This window comes from Crocodylus porosus, unplaced genomic scaffold (genome assembly GCF_001723895.1).
Source record: "Crocodylus porosus isolate Cpor-Errol unplaced genomic scaffold, CroPor_comp1, whole genome shotgun sequence".
Taxonomy (NCBI): domain Eukaryota; kingdom Metazoa; phylum Chordata; order Crocodylia; family Crocodylidae; genus Crocodylus; species Crocodylus porosus.
In genome coordinates, this window is record NW_017728943.1 from 118591822 (window position 1) to 118606423 (window position 14602).

The window sequence follows — 14602 nt, forward strand, 5'->3', positions numbered from 1 at the left end:
TAATAAATGAACACATGAAAGAAATAATTTTCCTAAAACAGCTGTTTGTCTATCTGTTGATTTCTCTGCCCATCTCCTTATATCTTTAATAGGCATCTTTCTAATAATTAGTATCCTCTTTTTTTTATTTTTCTTATCTTTCTGTCTACCACAGACAGATTCAGATATACTTATTGATTGCTAAGCTTACTCTTGGCTGAGATGACAACCAGCATTCTCTCATTTCTAATTAATCAGTACCCTGATGAAAGGAATGAACTCCTTCCCTCCATTACAAGATGGAGTATTTAAAGCTAATAGTAATTTTAGGCAAAAAATCAGTTAGATTTTGGGAGAGCCAAGAGTCTATTCTTGTAAGAAATGTAAAAGGGAAGGAATTGGATGAGCAATCCTAAAGAAAGAGATGATCTGCTTAGCAGTGTTCTCTTGGTTACTGAAGGGACAGAGATGCTGTAATCCTTTCCATTTCTCTCCTGTCAATATACCTTTACTCTGAACTGAAAGGACCTTGTGTGAAAGAGAAAGAATAAATCATGCTTCAGGGGCGGTCCAATCCTCAGCCTCTCTTATTCTACTAACAAGGTGCCAGTTGTAGTGGTGCTTGTGTTTGTTTTGTGAACATGTTCCTGCTAGTACCCAAGGCTGAGACCTTCCTCATAGGCTAGGTACAGACATTCAGACAGCCTGAGGCAGAATCTATCTAAATTGCTCAGTTTTTGTAAGCAGTGTAGTTTAGATCAGTAGCAAACACAATGCACACTATTTGGTGGGGGAGAAAATCTTAGACTGGGTTCTGCCATTTTTAAACCAGTCTGTGTGCCAAACTTCTGTTACAAGTATACACTGGTCACTTACACCAGTAGAAGTGTAATGTCTGTACCTGGCCATAAAGGCCAAAAAACTCTGATAACTTTAAATTGCAGATGACCTAAAATGGAAGTGTTAGTATAGTAGAAGGAGTGAAAAGCTGTATATTAATTCTAAAGCTGACTGCCAGTTTTGCTAACCTTTTTGTACAGTAGCCAGTCCCCATTATGGAAAATGATTGTGGGTTTCTTCTTTATTCAAAGCAGGGAGCTATACAAGAAAAAGAGGAGTGTGAAGTGGACTTGGTATCCTCACAGAGTCCCAATGTCCAAGAATGGCTGGCACAAGCACGAACAACCCGTTCACAACAGCAACAGAGCAGCCTGCAGCGGCAAAAAGTTTGTATTCTTTTGTATCTCCCATGGTCTGAGTTGTACATTTCTTTTAGTTCACAACTGAGCCATTTCTGATTGTCACTTTGCAAGATGCTACGTTTTCTGCTGCTAAATCAGCACTAGGGAATCACTAATATATAAACTTGTTCTGTATTTACTACTGTTTAAACTTATGATCTACATTCAAATGGTTGTGAATATGACATGATAAGCATTGTATAAGAATCAGAATAGAGTGGAAAATATGAGTGACAATTTGTAACTTCCTGTGCAAGTAACTGCACATTGTTAGAGTCATACAGTATTCTATGGGAGAAATTAGACTCTTGGTTCATAATCCTTTGCAGAATAGTATGAAAAATAGAGAGGCCACCAGAGATTGGTGTATCCTGGGTGACAGCCAGTTAAAATTAGTCCCAGGGCTCTCATAAGCACAGAATCTGTTCTCTCTCCAAAGCTCACAGAAGACATGATTTTACCTTTTCTATTTGCCAATCAGGAGGAGGAAACCATGCTCCACTATTTCATAAGATTTTCTCTAGCAGTCTGTAGTATCTAATGCTCCAGTTAAGCAGGTCACTCTAGCACATGTTAAAGCACTTTTTGCAAAGGGACCCAAGTGTCCTTTGGTTTGGTTTCTAACGCACTGCATTACCCTGCATAATAAACAATGCTGGAAGGAACTGTGTTCTTTAATGCATATTTTTTCCTAGTACTTCCACAGGAGTATGTAGTTTTGTACCACCCATTACTTAGTGCTGTGTCATAACGTACCTTGATCTTATACCTAATCAACCAATCAAGTCACACCAAATGAAATATGGCAGCCCTTTGTTTAAGGCATCGACTGAGGCATGGGAGTTATGAATTCAGTTTCTGATTCTGATATACGCTTCCTGAATGAATTAGGGCAAGTTGCCTTAATCTCTGCATCAGTTCCCATTTGCAAGATAAGGCAATATTTACCCCTCTTCATAGAATTATTATGAGGATTAATTTATTAGTATTTTCAAGTATTTCCATACTGTCTTCCCACACACCTGTCTAGGGCACCACAACCTGTTATGAGTCTATTTTAGTAGCGAACAGCACTTATAAACAGATATTTTGAGTTTAGTTGCCTTTACAAAATTTGGAAAATTGAAGTTCACTCTGAAGGCTATGGACATCCATACATCTTTCTCTCTCAACATCTGCTTTGAAAAAGCATTCTGATGAATAAGAGGTAAAAACATTCATAGTATTAGTTCGTCACAGTCTGGTAACATTTAAAGGATTTCATAAGATGTCTGCTTTCTGTTCTCTCCAAGGAGCTAGAACAAGAGCTAGAAGAACAGAAGAGCCTGCTTCGGTCAGTAGCAAGCCGTGGAGAAGAAATCCTAACCCAGCATGCAGTTCCAGATGGCCTTTGCCCTAGGTATAATTTTGCAACAAGTTTTCTCCAGCCTTCACACATTGGTTTCTCTGCTTTTACGTGTTTCTTCCACATCTTGAATGCTATCTCCTTTTAAATCCTAAATGTGTTTTTGACATTTAGAATTCATAACACAGTGGCATCCTGGTCCATGACTAGATTTTAATTGTAGTATAATAATAAAAATAATAAGAATTTGAAGCACTGTGACATGAAATTTGATCAGTTTCAAAACTGAAGTGTCTGTTACCTTGATCTTTGAAACCTTGCATGTCTCTTGTATTCTCTATATTCTGAGACCTGGTGCAAAATTTTCAGTCTGAACCAAAGGAACTCTGAAAAGGCCTCAACTCTGAATAGGGAAGAATTTTTCCTGTATAGAAAGTGAAGACAGCCACAAACTATCTGGAAGACCCCCTGCAAGATTTAGCATACCATGAATTACTTGGACTAGTATCTAAAGGACTAGTATCTAAAGGAGAAAAGAGACTCCTGGATTTATGCTTGCTGAGATGATGGACAACCATGGGGAATGCTATACACTTTGGATCTGTCTGCTTTTGGAGATGCAAGTACTCATAGAAAAATACAGGTCATAAGACTGAACTGTCTTTGGTCAGATTTAAATCCTTTTCTTTCATATAAATATACCCTTCATTTTATTTTCTGAAAGTACACAGATGAGTTGAATATAAAAGTGTTTTAAAGGTGAATTATCTGAAAAATCCAAATTGAAATGGACAACAACTTAAAATTACTATATTTGCATTGTTTAAGTTTTAACCTTTACATTTTACTTCACAGTGAGAAACCTGATGTATTATCTCAGGAGTTAGGTTTGGAAGGTGAGAAACCTTCAGCTGAAAACCAGATGAAAAAGAAATGGGAAAGTCTGCATCAGAAATTCAGCACCAAACAGAAACTGCTGCAGAGTGCTTTGGAACAGGAGCAAGAACAACCGGTAACTATTCATAATTTCTCTGCATGCTGTTTGTATAAAAAGCAAGTAGGTAAGGGCAAAAAGATCAGTCAGAAGGGCTGCCAACCACCTTCACATCTGTCTTATCTGGATTCAGCTTCAGTTGGGTCACCTACATCCTATCCCCAGCTGTAGCCAGGCACAAGGTAAGGACTGAAACTGCAGAGCCTGGGTGAGATGAAAGGGAGAGACTGAGTTGGGTGTCATCAGCATACTGATGGCATGCAACTCCAAATCTCTGCATGATCTCACCCAGTGCCCTCTAATATGCATTGAGCAAAAGATGTGATAGTATGGGACCTTGGTAGACCCCACAGCAAAGGTCCTGAGAAGATGATAAGCACTTGCTTATCACCACTCTCTAGGACCTCCCCACTAGAAAAGAGTTCAACTAGTTAAGAGCGGTCCCATGAATACCCACAAAGTCACGTAAGCACATTATCAACAGCTCAATAGTCCACTGTATCAAAGGACAATGCAAGATCTAAATTGAGTAAAAGAGTATAGTCTTCCTTGTTGAACTCTAGGTAAAAATCATTGACCAAAGCCACAGATACAGTATCCATGCTATATGCCACATAAAAAACAGACTGCTAGGGGTCAGGAATTCACTAGCCTCCAGATGTTCCTGGAACTGTTGAGTGACTACCTGTTCAATGACCTTTTCTAAAAGGGAGATGTTAGAAACTGGGCAGTAGCTGGCTGGGAAGTCAGTGTCAAGAGATGGCTTTTTGAGCAGGGAATGGATAATTGCCAACTTTAAAACTGCCATTGACTTTAATGGATATAAAACTAGACCTCGAGTGCTAAATTCTAAAATGGTATTTTAAAATGAATATAAACAAACTTATGTGGCCACTGTCTGTTCCTCTTTTATTTGTATGGCCATAACGTATGAGTTCAAATTATTTAGGTGTATGGCTACCTGAACAAGCACTGCTAGGTAAGCCGGAGTGGACAGTGGAGCAAACTACTTCTGAGCAAATTAAAATAACAGCATATCAGCAATTCTGTGACAACTCCTGCCCCACAAAGAATGCAAAAATGTTGAATGTTTACTTATATTACTGCTTTGTTACTGAGAACGTTTATTTTGTTGGTAATTCTGGCTCTTGCGTTCAATTTGTATACACTGCTTTCCACCTGTATTATCAGTTTTTATGCAGGGAATTTAGTCACATATTAGGTGTGCAAATGTACACCTAATATGTGTACACTTGCACAAAATTGCAAGTGGGGAATTGTCAGTAGTTAGTGCTATCTGTATTTCATTATATTAGATCTTTCACATATCAGCAGTCCTTTAACTGTTGCTTCTCTCCTTACTTTGCAGCTTTATAACAGACCAAACAGACTTATGTCTGGACTACCTTTGTATAAAGGAGAAGGACAGGAGCAAGATAAATCATCAGTTGCAGCTATACTAATTGATCTGAACGAGGCCTTTGAAGATGTTTCATTTTGGGTACAGTGCTCTTGCTTTTACACTTAACCTGTAGATTGCTTTTACATGCAATGTAATGTAGAGCTGCTGTTTAGAGTAAACATTTCTGTAATTCTCTCATGGCAATGAGCAGTCTCTCCATAAACATTAGAGTCTCATTGGGCATTACTGAGATATAATTGGCTCTTTTGTGGGGGACCAATGTGAAACTGTGGGACTTCCCCTTTTACTCCATTCACTCAGACTGGAGAGGCAGAGAAGAGCCTGAACTTGGAACAGAAGTTGTATGATGGTGTCTCAACCACTTCTTCTTGGCTAGATGGTGTGGAAGAACGTCTCTTTGCTGCCACTGCCCTGCTACCAGAAGAGACAGACACCTACCTCTATAACCAGGAAGTAAGCATTTTTTTAGCTTACTAATATAATTGTGTTCTGTACTGCCTTATGGTGAGACAACTCTATAACTGTGATTCCCAGCTAGGGTTCAGCAGAACCCTGGGGTCTGCCACGATCCTTTTATGATTGCATTGCTTAACTTTAATTTGTGGGTGAAGGCATTATTCGTATATAACCAAAACAATCCACTGCAAAATAGACAACGGTTGTAGACAAATATGCTGTATTACATTTTTTTAACTGTCTAATCCCAAAAACTGTTCTCTTAATTTCTGCAAATTCCAGTCTCTTGCCAAAGATATCAAAGAGATGTCAGAAGAAATGGATAAGAACAAGAATTTATTTTCTCAAACATTTCCTGAGAATCGTGATAACAGAGATATTATAGAAGACACATTGGGCTGTTTGCTTGGGCGACTGACTTTGCTAGAATCTGTAGTAAACCAGAGGTGCCTTCAGATGAAAGAAAGACTCCAGCAAATACTGTCCTTTCAGGTAGGGTGCATATGCTCAAAGAATTCTCTAACCCCTCCCCACATCACATACTGTTCTCAACAAAATTTGGGAGTTTATTATTGAACTATACTGATGTTCCTGCAAGTATTTGGATAATCCAGGGTTTCCTGGCTAGATGCTCTTACGGTTCAATCAGTTATTGTGCTGATGGGCAAAAAGTCTGTTGGTGTGGTAAGGTAGGGAGGGGTGGGTTGCCATCCTCTATACTGTGAGGCATGATCCTTTATCTAGGATTTTCTTAGCCTATATTCACCAACAACTTCCATGTTGTCACAGGGTTAGAACACTAGCAGTGCCTCACCTCCCCTGCTTTTAACTATGACATGGTACAGGGTGATATTGGTGTTTTGGGTATTTGCCTCATAATGTGAACGCTTGAAGTGGTCACTTTGGAAATTCCCTGGGTAAATAACTCCTTAGTAATGCAGGGAGAAGGATTTGTTGGTTGAGGCATCTTCCATTCCCATATTCGTATTATAAGTTTAAAAAGAAATGTTAGGAAATAGAATACAGAATGCGTTTTTTTTCACATTAAGTGGAAATTTGAAGGACAGTTTTCAGTTATGACTGGGAATGTTTAGTACCTCAAATTTTTGGTATCCAGTTCATGACGTCTTGTAAGGAGGATGACTGAGAGAGCTGGGCCTCCCATGCTCTGAAAATCAGCCCCCTTTAGAGCCACCTTTAAAAAGGCACCCTTTTTAATCATACTTGAAAATCTTAGTCAAAATTAAACCTTGTGTCATTGGCAGAAGGTGAATATGTAGAACTCCTATATGCTGCAGTGAACTCCCATCTCCCTAGTGCACTTGACATTTCATTAGCATTCCAGTGAATAAAAGCTTTTGACTGCTGCATTCAAGTATTTAAAGAAAGAACCTATAAAATTTTAATCTGTTACACAAATAGTATAGCATGTGTTCTGTCAGAAGGGTTGAAGTACACAATATAAATGTTACCCTTAAATTTAAAAAAATCTCTTTAATCTGTCCTAGCTTTCTCTTCTGTATTTCTTCAGATAATTCAGTTTCCAGAGTGTTCAGTCAACTCTTGTGAACACAAATTTAACTATTAAATAAAAGTCTGGGGACAGATCAGTATGTATGTGAGAACAGTATGATTTGGTAACAATCAGTTTCACCTGATGGAAAATACTTTATATTAGGGGTAGGCAACCCCTGGCGCACGTGCCAGAGCATGGCATGCAAAGGCATTTTGCTTGGCATGTATGGAAGAAGCCAGGGCTGCGCTGCCACAACAAGTTTCAGACCCCTTGCAGCTCCCCCACTGTCCTCCTCTGGCACACCAGTATCTTAAAATCAAGGTTGCAAGTGGTTTTGGCACTGTTCAAAATACTGCTGACCCCTGCTTTATATATCTAATCCTGTAGACAGTAGATGCATGCATTTATCTTTGTAATTCCAATTTTAATATATAGCAAAAACATGTAGCACTTTGAAAAATTTTTCCATTGTTGCGTCAAGATATATTTTCCACTTGTTTGGGGAGGTTCTATTATTTATTTGCTCAGTATTATGACTGACTAATTTATCTTTATCTCTTGAAACTTTACAAACTTTGTCTCTTATAGAATGATCTGAAGGTCTTGTTTACATCATTGGCTGATAACAAGTATATAGTCCTGCAGAAACTAGCAGAGGCAGTTGAGAGACCTGAGACAGAACAAATGCAGGTATTACCAAACATATATTTCTGAGCAATGAGATTGGAGTGAGTATAGTGAATACAGAGGAATTTTTTACTTAAGGTTGACGTTGTCTCTTGAGGGCAATCCATATCTGTGTGGGAGGTTGGTTGTATTCTGTATGTTGTATGTGAAAATGAAATATGTGTATTTCTAAGAATGTGCTTTCCACTTCCACAAATTTAAAAAGAAAAACCTTATAGGAAGAGGACACGTAGTCTCTCTCCCTCTCCCTCTCCCTCTCCCTCTCCATCACCCCAGCTGCCCTGGTTACATACACAAGCAACACCCAAAAGTATGGTAGTATCTGTAAAGACAAATAGAAGGACAAGTCCCTTACTTAAATCTTTTCAACCATCTGTCTTGCTGGGGTTGGTAAACAAATAAGTGACATTTTTTTTACTGGTTAGAGATGAGGAGGAGGTCAGGGTGTAAACATTTTGTTTTCCCTCCAGTTGATATATATGCTGAATAATTTATGACAACTTAGAAAATGTTGGCCAAGGTAGATTGTATTGTGTGTGTGTTTTCCTGCTGTTAGTTTTGAAACTAAAGACTTTGTCAAATTTAGCTTGCAGTCAGATCTATTTTCTAGATTTTGTGTGATAAGAAGAAGGTGTAGAGGTTATGAAAGAAAGAGGCAGACTCATGTTCAGAGCCTACGTTGGGAAAGTATAGTGGTGGACCCCAGTCCTAGAAACGTTAGCGTTTATTTTATTATTTATTAGATGTATATACTACCCTCCCTAAAAAAGGCTCAGGACAGCTTCCAATAAAAACAGATACATTATAAAGACAGATAAAAATTAAAATCATATGCAATAGAACAAGCTTCCCAGACAACGCTCTAAAACTTAATCCTATCTGCTGAAGGCCTGCTCAGATCTTCTTCTTTTGTATGGCATCAGATATCAACTTCCAAATCTATAAGCCACTGTCTAGTATTATTGCTCAACATGCAGTTTCCATCTACACATTTGAACATGTATAGAGATTGCAGCTTTAAATTATTATTTTTTTAAGCCTGCTCAGATAAAAAGTTCTTACAACGCTTCTATATGGTAGCTGGGTTTGAGATTTAATGGACCACAGGAAGGAGGGAGTTCCAGAGTCGAGGAGCTACTACCAAGAATGACCTCCCATGTGATTTCACCAAATGAATTTGGTGGGTAGATGGTATTTTTAAGAGGTTGGTGTTGGGTGACCTTACAGATCACAGTGGAACATAAGACAAAGTCCATCCCATATTTATGAAGGGCCCCAGGCTATTTGGTCAAAGCTGGCAACCTAAACTGCACACACAAAGTTATTGGATGCCACTGCAGATTCTGGAGGACTAGCAGAATGTACTCCTGGCAACCCACCCCCATCAAAAGGCAGCAGTCATTCTGTACCAGCTGCAGGATTTGTTTTTAGAGCTACAAGTACTCTGTTTTACTGGAAGTCGATGGGTTTACTTGCATATAAAAAGTTGCATAAAGGATTTACGATAGGAACCTTTAAAATGGTTGAGATGCTAGTCTTCATCTTAGGAGAGTTACATAAGTTTCCTAGCTATGCTATAAGCTGCCTCCATGACTAGGGACAGAAGTTTCACATAAACTGGTTTAAATGGCCAGAAACTGGTTTAAACCTGTAACAAAACATAAGTTCAGTGCACATAAAGCAGTTTCAAAATGGCCCAAACTGGTTTAAGATAAACCTGGTTGTTTGTAGTATCAGATTTAACTGATTTGGGTCAAACCAGTTTATGGAACTTCTGTCCCATAAGTTACAAGGTTAATTTTAAGGAAGTGCTAAAACACTTAATGCTCCTTGGGTACTTGTATCATTAGTTGGTAGTAGAAAACCTGATGATCAGATTTGCTTTAAACAATGAAAATATAACATTTAATGTGGTTTATTTCCAGTAATATAAAAATGTATTTACAGCAGATCTACAATTAATAAAAAATCTTGAACTACTGTCTGTTCTGTCTTTCCTGTATCTCTTCAGGTAATTCAGTGTCCAGGGGTTTCACACAACTATTATGAACTCAAAATTCACTATTAAATAAAATTCTGGGGATAGATCAGTATTTGAAACCAAAAAGAGTCTAAGTAAATGGTGATTGTACAGAGCAACTACAAGACTGGCTAGTTATGTGATCTCCTTGTGAAACGTCTTGGTTCCCTTATACAGGCCATCCTACAAGCAGAAGATGATCTAAAGGAGTTAGATGCTGGAATCAATGAACTAAAGAAGCGGGGGGACAAACTGCAGATTGACCAGCCTTCCATGCAAGAGCTATCTAAGCTCCAGGTATGATTTCTCTTCCAAAACAAATTGCGTGATAACTGTCTTATGATTTTCAGGATATTTGCAAATTGTTCTTATCTTGATTGTAAACAGGGCAGTTTACAAAAACATATATTGCAAAGCACTTTGAGTAAATAAGATTTCATATTGCATACTTTTACTTCTATTTGACACTAAATCAGGTAGTTAGGTAGCATTTCTAGGCTTGATTCTATGAGCATTTATGGCTGTTTATGGACATTAGCCCCTCCCACTCCTCCCCCCCGCCCCGGCATTTTAAACTTGGTGCACTCCTGTGCCAAGCTCAGCACATGCCCAGAAGAGGAAGAGCATTAGTTGGACCAGCTCGCCCAACATATGTATAAATCTGGCACTCTAGTGGGGCTTTTTTGGTGCTTTTTTATAATAGCTGATTGAATCTGTTTTAGGTAAAAGTTCAATAAAGCCCATTGAAGCACCATACCTATACAGATGCTATGGAGCTGGGTCAAACTAAAGTACTGCTTCTTCCAGGAAGAATGGTTTGGGGGGGTTTTTTTTAACGTCTGTAAGCATCCTATATGTTTAACTTTAGTCTCCTGGGCATTTCCACTGGATAGTCATGTGAACAAAATGTAGCATGTGTATAAACACTTGCTGTTTTATATCCTCACTCCTCTCCAAAACTTTGATAAGTTCCATCTATTTTTAATAATTTCAAAACAAATACCTATTTCCTCCCTTTTGTGCATGCACTTGTATCAATTTAAACCTTGTGGGAAGCCCCTGCAACCTACAGGTTCTGTTCATAGTTTGTTAAATTATGTGTTCTTAGGCAGCACATGCTAAACAACTGTAGGTCTCTGCATGCTGGCTACACAGAGGAGAACGTCTAAAAGTCAAGTATGAATAGTTTTGTAAGAGTCCTTGGGAACAATTCAGGGGGAATGTATATAACTAAATATTAGTTACAATGAGATCACAGAAAATCTCAAGCAACAGCAGCAGGTGAAATTCAAAGGGGACCTGGAGATTTATTAGATGAACAAATATTTTTTTTCATAAAATAAAATAAGCAATTACTTATACTCTTCTTGTATGGCAAGATATAGTTACAGCAGGGTTGGGAAATTATTTCAGTGATGGGCCACTTAATGAGTTCTGCTGAGCTGTTGAGGGCTGCACACACAAATTTTGTCAGGAGATATCATTTTAAAAAATTATAGATAAAAACAAATCATACTAAAAATCAAACATCTACTGTAACATATTTTAATTTTATTTCAAAAATAACTTTTGTCTTGATTTTTGTTTTTTGAGTAATTTACATAGAGGTGATTCCATAATAGCTCAAAATGAAGTCTTACTCTTGTATATTTTTTGGGGGGGAGAGTGGGGAGATGGGTGTGTTTAGGATGTGTGAAGGGGATGAGTAGAGGGTGGGATAGGTGTGGGGCTTGGGTATGTGGGGGGGCTGCCCACATACTAGGTCCCAGGAACCAATTAGGGGTGAGGAGAGAGAGGGATGGGGGCAAGAAGTGCATGCAGCAGAGCTCACCTAGGCAGTACAGTGCAGGTGTGGTCTGCCACCTCCCATGGAGCTCTACATGGGGCTGAGCACCACCCGTTCCTGCTCAGGCCGTCTGTGTCCTCAGCCACCCCACACCCACCAACAGCTCTGACTGTCCTGAGCAGGAGCTTAATGAGTAACCATGTGCGAGCAGCCAAGTGTGTGGAAGGCAGTCTTACCCCACTATGCGCACTGACCAGGGCTGGGTTGGTGCCATTACCAGGTGTGGGGCAGGTGCAGGTGCAGGTGGGAGCACAATGTGGGCTGCCCTGAGTGGGAGCAGGCAGGGACCGTGCAGAGTGCCACAGGGGCAACCACAGCCTGAATGCAATCAGTTGGCAGGCTGGATCTGTCCCATGGGTCATATTTTATCCACCTGTGTGTTAGAGTGATGTTCTGTAACCTGCTTTAAAACCAATATGATGAGAAAGCAGGGCACACACAGAGCCCTGCTCAGGTGAAGAAAAATAGGGCATTTGACCTGAGGTCCTTAGAGTAATGGCAAGTGTCAGGGAAACTGACCAGGTCTTCAAATTACCTTTTTCCATTATTTGATAGTAAGAGAATATGTGGTGAAATATATATACTGGAAGCTCTATCCACTTTCTTCTCTCTCCGTACCTCGCCTTACACCCACCACTGAAATAAATAATTTGGTTGTTTTCTGTGGTTTGGTATGGGTATATGCCAATCTTGTGCACCAAAACTTAAGTTGCATGAGCTTAATTTCTAGTTGCCATGCTTAGGTCAGAGGCAGCAAAGGCCGCTTTAGGTTCCTTGTATTCTGCTTAGGCCTTGAGTTCTGCAAGGGCCTTGTTGCACCTTATACCATAAGCCACAAAAGTGTTGATCATCTTAGTGCTAGCTTGAAGTTTGGAGCAGTTGCACCCTCAACTTGAGTGGCACATATGTAAAGGAGTGGCCACAGCTTAATGGAACAGGAGCTGAGTTGTGCTGATCAAAAGATAATCCTACCCTGGAGCGGTGTTAATTTTGAGCCACATAATGAGTGCTTTAAGCCACTTTCAGGTGTTAAAGTGTGGACAATCCAGGGGTTAAGCATTCCGCCCATAATTACTATGTAACAAGGCCTTCGCTCTGTATTTTGCGGGCCCAGGAAAGAAGAAACATAGTTCAGGCCACATCAACTACATTTCCAAGGGACTGGTAGCAGTAGTAGTATGTTGTTCTTGTACTAATTCCATTTGGTGAGGAAGAAGATTAATGAAAAGGAAATTCTAGGGACCTGACATTGCTGCTGGCCTGAAGGAGACTTGTCAGAGCAAAAGAGTGTTGTACAATATTATCTTCTTTCAGCTGCTCTGCTTTTCAGGGAAGTTAATAAGGAGGCTTGTTTTCTTAAACATAAAGGCTAGGGACAGATATTCAAAAAGCCTGAGCCTGAATTGATTCAGTCTTTGCAGGTTGGTCTTACCTGCCTTCACTGAATCACTTTGTAACTGCACAAAAATCCCAGAAATTCAGGCACATACCTGCAATGGTTCTCAGGCTAGAAGCTGGGGTGGGGGGTGGCAAAGCACTAGAGCAGCCCTCCATTCCCTTGTACAGTACTGAGCTGAGGGGGATGTGGCCAGGCCCTGGCAGAATTAGGGAGGGGTTCTTCCTCCCGCCCCCCTGCTCCTTGATAAAAGAGCATTTATCAGCTCTGGTATTAGCATTTATCACCCCATCAGAAAACAAACATCCTCTCTCATTAGTTCAAACTCTTCTTAAACAAAGAAGAAACAGAGACATGACCAGCTGAGCTTTGATTAGCCCCAAAAAGCCCTAAACCAACACTGCTGTTTGCCTGAGCACAGGCCATAGCCAATATGTGGTCTGCTAGCTAATGCTGAGGTGTCTGTGTAAGGCTGAGGGAATAGGGGATCCCTGCTTATCAGGCAGTGGGAAGGGGTGGGGGACAGCAGGAGGAAACCAGGCAGATGCTGCTGTGCCTGAAAGTCTCTGCCAGAGCTGCAGCCAGGGAGCAGAGGAGAGGAGCCAGCCCTGCTGTGGAGCAGAGTCCCACCCAGCCCAGAGAGCATCCCAGGGTGCTGGGGGATTCTAGTTTATCTTAAACGAGCAAGGGGTCTGGAACAGCTATTGCATAAACTGGTTTGAGCCAAATCAGTTAAGTCTGATATTACATTCAACCAGGTTTATCTCAAACCGGTTTCAGCCATTTTCAAATCAATTTATTTGCACTGAACATCTGTTCTGTTACAGGTTTGAACCAGTTTCTAATCACTTAAACCATTTTATGTGTAGTGTCTGTCCCTAGCCAAATGCTGCAGTTGTCACCTAGGGCTCCTGTACACAGGCACAGAGACTGCTCCAATGTGCTGGAAATCCAGCACACATTGTATGAGCTTTAGTTGAAAGTGCCCCACCGCCATTTTTTCAGCACAGGGATGCGTAGTGACACTGCACATGACATGCAGACACTTTTAATTAGTGTGGCTTGCTAATTAAAGCTCCCAGTGCCACATCTCACAGCACATGTATAAATACCCCTAATTTACCATCTTTAAACACCAAATTACTGTTACTTGTAAGGGAACTTGGTGCCTCTGTAGTATACATTTGGTCCCTCTCTAGGTTTCCACTGCAAAGAATTAATGGAGTAGCATACTGTTGAAATAAGCTGAGAATGTTTGCAGCCTGACAGCTTACAAGCTGAAAGTATGCATGAAATAAATATCACCGTTGCTACTTCTGTTTCCCAAGGACATGTACGATGAGCTAATGATAATCATTGGATCCAGACGCAGTGGACTGAATCAGAATCTAGCCCTCAAAGGCCAGTATGAACAAGCTTTGCAGGACCTGACTGACCTGATAGAAACTGGCCAGGAAAAGATGGCAGGTGACCAGAAAATGATAGTTGCTTCGAAGGAGGAAGTTCAAATGCTACTCCACAAGCACAAGGTAAAATATGCATACAGGCCATGTGTTTCAATGTTTGACACAAACCTATTTGCACTCAGCAAACTTAAGGACTGAAGGAAAGGTTTCCAATAGTGATTTTAAAACTAGTTTAGGTTCAATTCAAAATTATTGCAATAAAATAGTGAGTGTGTGTCATTCTTACCAGCCTG

The 14602-nt window shown here is 40.1% G+C and overlaps 1 protein-coding gene across 1 annotated transcript in view; it reads left to right on the plus strand.

Moving 5' to 3' along the window:
• Positions 1-14602, plus strand: part of SYNE1 (spectrin repeat containing nuclear envelope protein 1) — a 514523-nt gene that overhangs the window by 396140 nt on the left and 103781 nt on the right. The window contains exons 97-105 of the mRNA XM_019550064.1: positions 1071-1205; positions 2513-2619; positions 3421-3577; positions 4929-5060; positions 5283-5435; positions 5721-5930; positions 7543-7644; positions 9839-9958; positions 14232-14432. Coding sequence (XP_019405609.1) covers positions 1071-1205; positions 2513-2619; positions 3421-3577; positions 4929-5060; positions 5283-5435; positions 5721-5930; positions 7543-7644; positions 9839-9958; positions 14232-14432 — 1317 coding nt within the window. The remainder of the gene's footprint in view (positions 1-1070; positions 1206-2512; positions 2620-3420; positions 3578-4928; positions 5061-5282; positions 5436-5720; positions 5931-7542; positions 7645-9838; positions 9959-14231; positions 14433-14602) is intronic.